This window comes from Nicotiana tomentosiformis, chromosome 12 (assembly GCF_000390325.3).
Source record: "Nicotiana tomentosiformis chromosome 12, ASM39032v3, whole genome shotgun sequence".
NCBI lineage: Eukaryota > Viridiplantae > Streptophyta > Magnoliopsida > Solanales > Solanaceae > Nicotiana > Nicotiana tomentosiformis.
Genome location: NC_090823.1, coordinates 110,917,939 through 110,927,305, shown reverse-complemented (window position 1 = coordinate 110,927,305; position 9,367 = coordinate 110,917,939). Strand labels below are relative to the sequence as shown.

The following is a 9,367-nucleotide window of genomic DNA, read 5'->3' as shown; positions in this document are numbered from 1 at the left end:
CATATACGTAATACCTTTTTATATTATCTAGATATTTTTAATGCAGATATCATAATTTAAATAATATTATAACTTATTATATAATTTAATCTAAGTTCACTAATATTATAAATAAAATAATATTAAAGTGTGAGTTTATTAGAAAATATATTGCTACTTGATTATTATTATTATTATTATTATTATTATTATTATTATTATTATTATTATTATTATTATTTTATTATTATTTATTAAAATGCATATAATATATGTCGATGTGTGTGTGATTTTAAGTTCTACTATTTTTATTATTCTTCACGTATATATAAATTTTTGAGTTTTAATTGATATTAGTAGATTTTTTAAAAATTATAATTAAAGTTCATGTAAAGTGTAAATAGATAATTTCTGCAAATTTGTTTTAAATTTTACTTCTATTTTTCACCCATTATTTTTTATTACCTGGATTGTATAACTTATAAAATTTTCACTCTCTTTTATTCTCAATTTTGTAAATATAGTGAGTTTGATTGTATTAATAAAATTTTCACTCTCTTGACTACTACTCACTTTTTTTAGTTTCGGAAAAGTTTCTTTTATTTGTCTATAGGTAAGTCGATAACATAAATTAAAATAAAAAATATCATTATATTAAAGAATAAAAATAAGAGATAAATATTGTAGAGGATAAAATAGGCATTTGAAGAAGTCACATTTGGTGTGAGGAGTAGAATGATATTTGTTTAAAGTTGAAAGAAACCTTTAAATTTTAAAGCAAACTTGAAGGATGCAAATGATTTCCACAAATTTTTTTCTAAATGAAGTTTATGTCCAAACCCATCAATATCAGATGTAAGAATACAATAAGGAGAAAAAGAAAATTTTCTACTTATTTTATCTTGTAGTATCCAAAATCCAAATACTGCTCTTTTATCTGATTGTCCCATTTGGCACAAACCATATACTAAACCGCGGCATCTTGTTAAACCGCAACCAATACCGAACTAGTCTTCTTCTACTTACTACCCTCACCCCCAATCCCCACTTATCCAATCATTCATTCAACAAATATCTTTAAAATAACACATAATTGTATTTACAATACTCCAATTATTGATCAAAAGAAAATGTTTTCACCCAGTTCATCAAATTCACCATTACTAAGATCCAACGAAAGCGATGAATCCTTTCACCTGCGATCACCTCGTCGGCATAGCCTTCGAGAGGCAATTCGGGTATTCCAAAGAGCCAGCAACAGAAGTGGGTTAATGATGCGTGAACCGTCTGATCAGCAAATCAATGATAGGCAAAGTAATTGGGCTTACTCTAAGCCCGTTGTGATTATTGACCTCCTATGGAACTTTGCATACATCATTGTTGCGTGTTTTGTCTTATTCTTCAGTAGAGAAGAAGACCCAGAAATGCCTTTGAGGATTTGGATTGTTGGCTACTCTTTGCTTTGCCTGCTTCATATTGTTTGTGTTTTTTTGGAGTATCGGAGAAGAGGATATGGTCAATCGGCGGAGGAGGCATTTGGGAGCTCTGCTGAGGGTTCGAGGGGGTCTAGTGGTTATGTTACTTTGGCTGAATTAACCCCCGAAAGATCAAGGTATATTCTCAAAGAATTTGGAACTTCTACTTGATTTTCTTAAATATCTTTGTACTGTATGGAATACCAAATACTCCCTCTGTATCAATTTGTGGGCGAAGATATTTGACTGAGCCCGAAGTTTAAGAAAGAACGGTACACTTTTGAAAGTTGTGGTCTAAAACATGATAGACATCCCTGTAGGACAATTTTGAACTGTTTAACGTTAAATAATTATAAAAAGATGTTAATTTTATTTTGGACGGGCTAAAAAGGAATGTGTGTCAATAGTTTGGGACAGAAGAAGTATTCTAAATTTCAGTTTAATTCGTAAATGATAGGTAAATTATGTTATTACCTGTGGGATTTATATATGAATTGTCCTTGGACTTTGGTTCAATGGCGAAGGTAGTACAGCGCATGATGTATGAGGCGGACGCAGGTTACGAGTTGAAATCCTAGCTGGTGAACTAAGCATGATATTTAAGTAGAATTAGTTCTGTTACAGTTGGAAGCTAAAGTCAATTTCTGTACAATGCAGTGTTGCTTCTTTTTTTTTTCCATTTCCCTTTTGTTCCCTCATAGATGGTAGGATTATTTTTCACTTAAGCAGAGACAGTGCAATGGCTCTTAAATATGCTATGCTGGTGTGTGTTACATGTTTTTGTTCGAAAGATTTTACAGTAACATGGCGAAGTATATGGATTCTGCAAATACAATGTTATCATTCCTCTGGTGGATCATTGGATTTTATTGGGTATGTATTGGTGGGCAGCGGATGGTACAAGAATCCCCTCAATTATACTGGTACGGGTGGAAAACTTTCTTCATTTGAGCAAAATGTATGACCTTTATTTTTAGTTTATTTTTCAAATTAAAGCTGTCATCATTTGGTAACTTTATCTGAATGCAGGCTTTGCATTGTTTTCTTGGCTTTTGATGTATTCTTTGTGGTCTTCTTAATTACGTTGGCTTGTGCTGTTGGTCTCGGAATCTGCTGTTGCCTTCCATGTATTATTGCTGTTCTATATGCTGTAGCTGATCAGGTAATTCTCTCATGATTTTTCTAGTTTCTTTAACTTTATTTACGTATCCTTTTTTCATAAGGAACTTTGTCTTTCTCGGGGAATCTATATTAGGAGCTGGTTCTCTGTCATAGAAGTATCATAAGATGAATGATACTTTTATAGCAAGAAAACTCATGTGAAATTGCTCTTCCTTTGCACCTAGATATCTTAGATGGATATCAATGGAATTTCGTGTTCGTTCATAGATTGATTGCATTTTATTATGCCCTTAATGCATTTAAGAGCTAGACGGATGAAACAGAAGACATAGTCTGGCAATAAAGTAAGATTTGCGAGAGTAACCTTTGTAAATAGACTGGGTTAATATCATGAAATGTAGATTTGAGTAGTTGCTGCTATTGATATTTGAGATGAGGCTTCGTTAAGTTGAGTTGAGCTGCTCAAGTTCTTAATTCAGCTGATTTCTGTGTTTAAACTATTAAGCTACCTTGGTGGACAGCAAAATTACAGAATGTAATATTTTCTTTAGGAGTATAGAGGTAGTGGCCGATACATACTTTCATTTCCCTGAAGATATATGCTTTCCCTTCTCTGAAAGAAGGATGCTTGGGTGCTCTTTCCACGAGAAAACGGCATGAATTTTTTGTTAACCAAGGTAATTGGTAATATCAATTAAGTGCTGGTCTTCATTCTTGGTGTCAATAGCGGCAATATATTGGGTAAATGAGTTGATATTGAATTTTGGAACAAGATCATTCTACTTCTATTCCAAGAACATGATTTTGCAAGAAAAACTATATGTACCCCATTGTTCCAATGTAGTAGGTATTGTAAACGTTTAAAATCAGCTCAGGGTTCTCTTATTGAGATTCTCTTCAAGGCATATGTTAATTGTGGAATAAGAAATTTCCAATTTACATACTAAAACTTCAGTGATGTTTGTGCGTCATGTTTATCATGTTTTTGCTATATAATTCTTTCAATACTTTCTACAGAAAGGAGCTAACAAAGAAGATATTGAACAACTGTCAAAGTACATTTTCCGACACAATGGCGTTAATGAGAATCGGACTGGTGAGATCCAAGGGACATTTGCTGGATTCATGACCCAGTGCGGGACAGATACACCCAAGGAGCACTCACTTTCCACAGATGATGCTGTACGTAACCTTGCTTTTCTATCATTTTACCTTGTTTTACTCTAGTGTGTTATCTGTTTCATGAAACGTGCTCATAGTATGTCCATATATTGTTAATAGGCATGTTCCATATGTCTCTCTACTTATGATGATGGAGAAGAACTCCGAGAACTTCCCTGTGGTCACCATTTTCACTGTGCTTGTATTGACAAATGGCTATATATGAGTGCAACCTGTCCCCTTTGCAAGCGCAGCATCGTTGGGACTAGCTGTTGCAGTGAAGAAGTTTAGAAGAGGGTCATTGACAAGAATGCAGGTGTTTGTTGCGAGTTTTTACACATGCTGCTATTTCAATACAGAGTCATAGCTATGTTTTTTCTGCCTGCTATTGTTTGTGCAGCTGTATTCTTCTCTTAGACCACCAACCTCGAGTATGTACATATAAACAGATAACTCTTTGCCACTATCTATATAAATATATACATATGCTAAATTGCTAATGCAGATAAATACACATACTTGCGCTGGAAACAGAAGCTCAGGACAGAGGATATTATTCGAGAACTCAGTTATCCAGTCAGATGCCTTTCCACACGTAAGCCAAAACCATCAATCTTTGAAGGGCATGATTCCCAGACTCCCAGCTGTGGTAAATGCTAAAATAAAGAAGAATTAAAAATTTGAGTTAATATACATTTAGGAAAATGCGACAAAACGTGAATGAAAAGCTACTTATGATGACAAAGAAAAAGTAGAAAATTCGACTAGTGCATGAATTCACTATATTTATAATTTTATATCTATCTATATTATATTAAAAGCAAAAGCCAAATATCGTTCGCGTTTTTTTACTCTTTAAAAATAGAGTTTACATTGGATAAAATAATAATTTAGTTATTTTCCTAATATATAGGAATACTCATTTAATTATTTTCCTAATATGTAGGAATATTCATTTAATTATTTTCCTAATATTTAGGACTATAAAATCAACTAAATTTTATATATTACATTCTTCCTTATTTGGATTACGTTAAAAAAAATTAATATTTAGAACTTCAAAAATATTAATATTTTATTTTATATAATGTTTTACACTTAAATTATATATGAATGGCAAGAAAAGCAAAGAATTAAAAAGACTAACCAAATCGGGCGTAACCACTTGGTATTTAGAAGTTTACTACCCAAAAGGATATGCCCTTCAAATTAATATAAAATACATGTGCTCAATTATTTTTTACGTGTGAACCAGTTTCTTCAAAAAATTATATGACGAACCTCTTTATTTCAAATCTCTAAAAAAATATAAATATTTTTATTGATGGCCTTTCGAAGAATCATAATAAAATATATAATAAATACCGAAATTTAATTACTAAAAACATATATATCAACCATTTTATATTCAATATCATGTTACAGATATTACTACAATTTTCGTAAGATTTTTTTAAAAGATATGCCCTTCAAATTAAGATTATATACGTGTTCTCCAATACGAAATGTGTATTGATCATTTTAACTTTTAAAAATAAATTTTAGAATTGTTATAAAACTACTTATTTTCAAATATAACGACAAATTGAGTTAATCAATATTAAAATTATTTAAATACTAATTCCACTTGAATAATGATATGTCGAAACTAAATATACTCTTCAAATATAATTTTGAGTCATTCTCCGGAGTAAATATGGGTGTGTTTGGTATGAAGGACAATATTTTTCGGAAAATATTTTTCAATTTTTTCATGTTTGGTTGGCTTAAATGTTTTGGAAAATATTTTTCTCATGAACTCATTTTTCTCAAATTGGTGGGAAATGTTTTCCCTTATTTTAGGGAAAACATTTTCAAAACTCTTTTTCAACCTTCTCCACCATATTCCCTATCCCCCACCAACCCACCCTACCCCAAACCACCCCTACCCCAGCACACTCACCTCACCCCCACCCACCCAACCTCGCCCACCACCCACCCTAAATACAACTATTATTAAGAGTACATTCTTTTCACGTTGTAGATAGAGTACTTTTTTCCTAACAAAATAAGTATATTCTTTTTATGTTTTAGTCAAAGTATTTTCTTACATTTCAACAAAACATGTACTTTTTTCATGATGTATAAAAAGTATTTTCTTTCATTTCAACAAAACGAGTACTTTCTTTTCATAATGTAGAAAAGGTATTTTCTTTTATTTCAACAAAATGAGTATTTTCTTTTCCTGAAATAGAAAAAAAAATTCAACTAACGAGTACTTTCTTTTCATGATGTATAAAAAATATTTTTTTTATTTCAACAAAACGAGTACTTTTTTCATGATATAGAAAAAGTATTTTATTTCATTTCAACAAACTAAGATCCCGTTTGGACATGAAAATATTCACTTTTTTCGAAAAAAAATCACTTTTTTCTGAAATCAGTGTTTGCTATAAAAATTTTAATTTTCATTTGAAGACAATTTTAAAAAATTTCAAAAATTTAAAAAACTCAAAAAAAAACTGTTTTTTAAAAATTTCAACTCATATCACTCACAAAAATTCAAATACCATTTTCACTTGAAATTATTTTTTACATTTTTCCAGAATTTTATAATTCTTATGTCCAAACGCCCACTAAGTATTTTCTTTTCCTGAAATAGAAAAATTATTTTTTACCAACAAAACGAGTACTTTCTTTTCATGATGTAAAAAAAATTTATTTTAACAAAACGAGTACTTTCTTTTTATGATGTAGAAAAAGTATTTTTTTTTATTTCAACAAACTGTGTATTTTCTTTTCATGATGTAGAAAAAGTATGTTCTTTCATTCAACAAAATGAGTAATTTCTTTCACGTTGTAGAAAAAATACTTTCTTTTTTAACAAATAAAGTATTTTCGTTTTAGTTATCGAGTTCAAATTTCAACATTATTCTTGTGTGAAAAAGTAAAGTAGCACATTAGTTCCTTTGGGTTTGTGTGAATTTTGAAAAGAATAATTAAATTCTTGAAGAAAATGGAGCCGGAAGGGGGAGGGGGGAGGAGTACATGAAACATGAGAATTTTGGGGAGGTGGGTTGGGGAGAGTAGCTGTAATGACCCAACCGGTCATTTTGACTTTTAGAACCACGTTCCCCTAAATAAAACTCTTTATATGTGCTTTTATTAATTTATGACTTGCGGGGATGGTTGGCTCGGGATTTAGAAGTGTTCGAGTTGAAATCGAAACACTCGGTTCCTTAAGTTGGCCTTAAAATGCTAAGTTTGACTTCAGTCAACATTTTGAGATGGCTTGAAATGGCTAAAACAAAAATTTAAGTTTGGAAGTTTGACCGGGGAGTTGACTTTTTGATATCGGGGTTGAAATCCAGTTCCGAAAATTTTTATAGCTCTGTTATGTCATTTATGACTTGTGTGCAAAATTTGAGATCAATCGGACTTGATTTGATAGGTTTTGGCATCGAATGTAGAAGTTAGAAATTTTAAGTTTCAATAAGCTTGAATTGAAGTATGATTCGTGGTTTTAGTGTTGTTGGATATGATTTGAAGGCTCGACTAAGTTCGTATGATGTTTTAGGACTTGTTGGTATATTTGGTTGAGGTTCCGAGGAGCTCGGGTGAGTTTCGGACGGCTAACGGATCATTTTTAGCCTTTGGGGGATTGCTGATAGCTGCTGGTATTTTTCTTCTGATTTCCTTATACGCGATCGCGTAAGTTCGTCTGCGATCGCGTAAAGTAATTTGGGCAGAGGTGACTTTGTTCTACGCGATCGCGTGAATGGGGTTGCGATTGCGTAGGCTTAATTTGGAAGCTGGAAAATTTGTTCTATACGATCGCGTGGGAACGTCCGCGATCACGTAGGTTTGAGCGAGCTGTGCTATTCGAACGCGTGACTAAGGACGCATTCGCGAAGGAACGGAGGGAGGAGCTAGGCCACGCGCGCTTAATGCTTCGCGATCGCGTGAGAAGGTTCGCGATCTCGTAGTTTTGCGGAGTCACTGCTTCGCGATCGCATGGGACTATCCGCGATCGCGTATAGTTAATCTTGGCAGTGTTGAAATTGTGCTTCGCGATCGCGTGAGGAAGTTCGTGATCGCGTAGAAGAAATCACTAGGCAGAGTTTCCATTTTTTACCGATTTGGAGCTCGGATTGAGACGATGTTTGGGAGATTTTGAGTTAAAACAACGGGGTAAGTGTTCTTAACTCAATATTGGTTAAATTACCCTAATCCATCACTGTTTTTATCATTTAATTGGTGAATTGTTGGAAACGTTTAAAAAAATCTTTGGATAGATTTGAGGATTTGAGGGCCGAATTATTATCAGAATTTAGTAATTTTGGTATGTGTAGACTCGTGGTTGAGTGAGCGTTCATATTTCGTAACTTTCACCAGATTCCGAGACGTTGGGCCCTACAGACGATTTTTGAGTTAATTTCGGATTTTTATTGAAAAATGCAGTATTTTCTTATGAAATTGATTCCTATAATTTTTAGTGATTGTATGAATTATTTTGGCTAGATTCAAGCCATACACGGTTGGATAATCGAGGAAAAGGCCTACTAGTAGATTAAATTGGAGCAAGTTGAGGTAAGTCTCTTGTCTAATCTTGTGAGGGGGAAATTATCCCATAAGTAATTAAATTAAAAATTATTGTTAATTGTGGGGGCTACGTATGCACGAGGTGACGAGAGTTCGTGCGCAGCTACTATTAATGATAAAGTCCAGGTAGTTTAGGACTCAAATCATGAATTACTTGTGTAAATTGTATCCTTTATTTAGTTAAATTATTTGATATATATATTATAAATTGTTAGGAAAAGATAGTAAAAGATGGAAATCTCATACGCCTAATTTTCTTTTTTTATTAATTAAGTATTAAAAAAAATTGTTCATACTCTCGAATTAATCTTATAACAAATATACTCTCATTCCGGAGGTACATAAGAAAATGTCCTCCTTACTTGTGGAGCGGGCCGAACGCCTCGGCAAGATAGATGCATCTATGGATCACGCCGCACATCCCTCGGCAGTGTACACGACACTCTGGAACGGGCCGTACGAACTCGGCAAAAATCGTGCCTAATAATAATAATAATTACACGATACCTTGATGTTTTAATTGCCGCTTGTGAATTTAATTAATAGATGGGAAATTATTGTATTTGAAGGAATTTAATTAACTATGTTGGTTAGATTAATTATTGTAAATTCTGTGAATCATGTTGATTTAAATATTCTATTTTGTTATTTCAATTATTACTATTGACCCTTAGTGAGTGTCAATGTCGACCTCTCGTCTCTACCTCTTCGAGATTAGGCTTGATACTTATTAGGTAAACGTTGTTTACGTACTCATGCTACACTTGCTGCACTTTTTATGAAGGATCTGAGACAGGCACTAGTGGAGGACCTATCATTGCATACTCATGTTATCCTTAGGCTTAGTGGTGAGCTGCTTTTCTGAGCCGTTCTGCAGCTACCAGTGCCTCTTCTTATATTTGTATTCTGTCTATTTTATTTCAGACATTATTTGAAGTTTTGAATAATCTACTAGATGCTCATACACTTGTGACACCGGGTCTTGGCACACACATTGGTAGAATTGGGAGTTGGTTATTTTTCTTGGATTTAAATTAATCAGTATCTTT

At 32.9% G+C, this 9,367-nt stretch overlaps 1 protein-coding gene across 3 annotated transcripts; it reads left to right on the top strand.

Moving 5' to 3' along the window:
- The first annotated feature begins 955 nt into the window (after positions 1-955).
- Positions 956-4,230, top strand: LOC104108059 (E3 ubiquitin-protein ligase At1g12760-like). Of its 3 annotated transcripts, none has more exons than XM_009617024.4 (5): positions 958-1,591; positions 2,255-2,377; positions 2,484-2,616; positions 3,594-3,758; positions 3,858-4,230. In XM_009617024.4, exons 1-5 carry the CDS (start codon positions 1,110-1,112, stop codon positions 4,026-4,028), a joined length of 1,074 nt encoding a protein of 357 aa, XP_009615319.1. In that variant the 5' UTR covers positions 958-1,109; the 3' UTR covers positions 4,029-4,230. The 3 variants fall into 3 exon arrangements, with proteins under 3 accessions (XP_070047643.1, XP_009615319.1, XP_009615318.1); XM_009617023.4 differs by having other exon boundaries at positions 962-1,591; positions 2,246-2,377; XM_070191542.1 differs by lacking the exon at positions 2,255-2,377 and having other exon boundaries at positions 956-1,591.
- Positions 4,231-9,367: the final 5,137 nt, after the last annotated feature.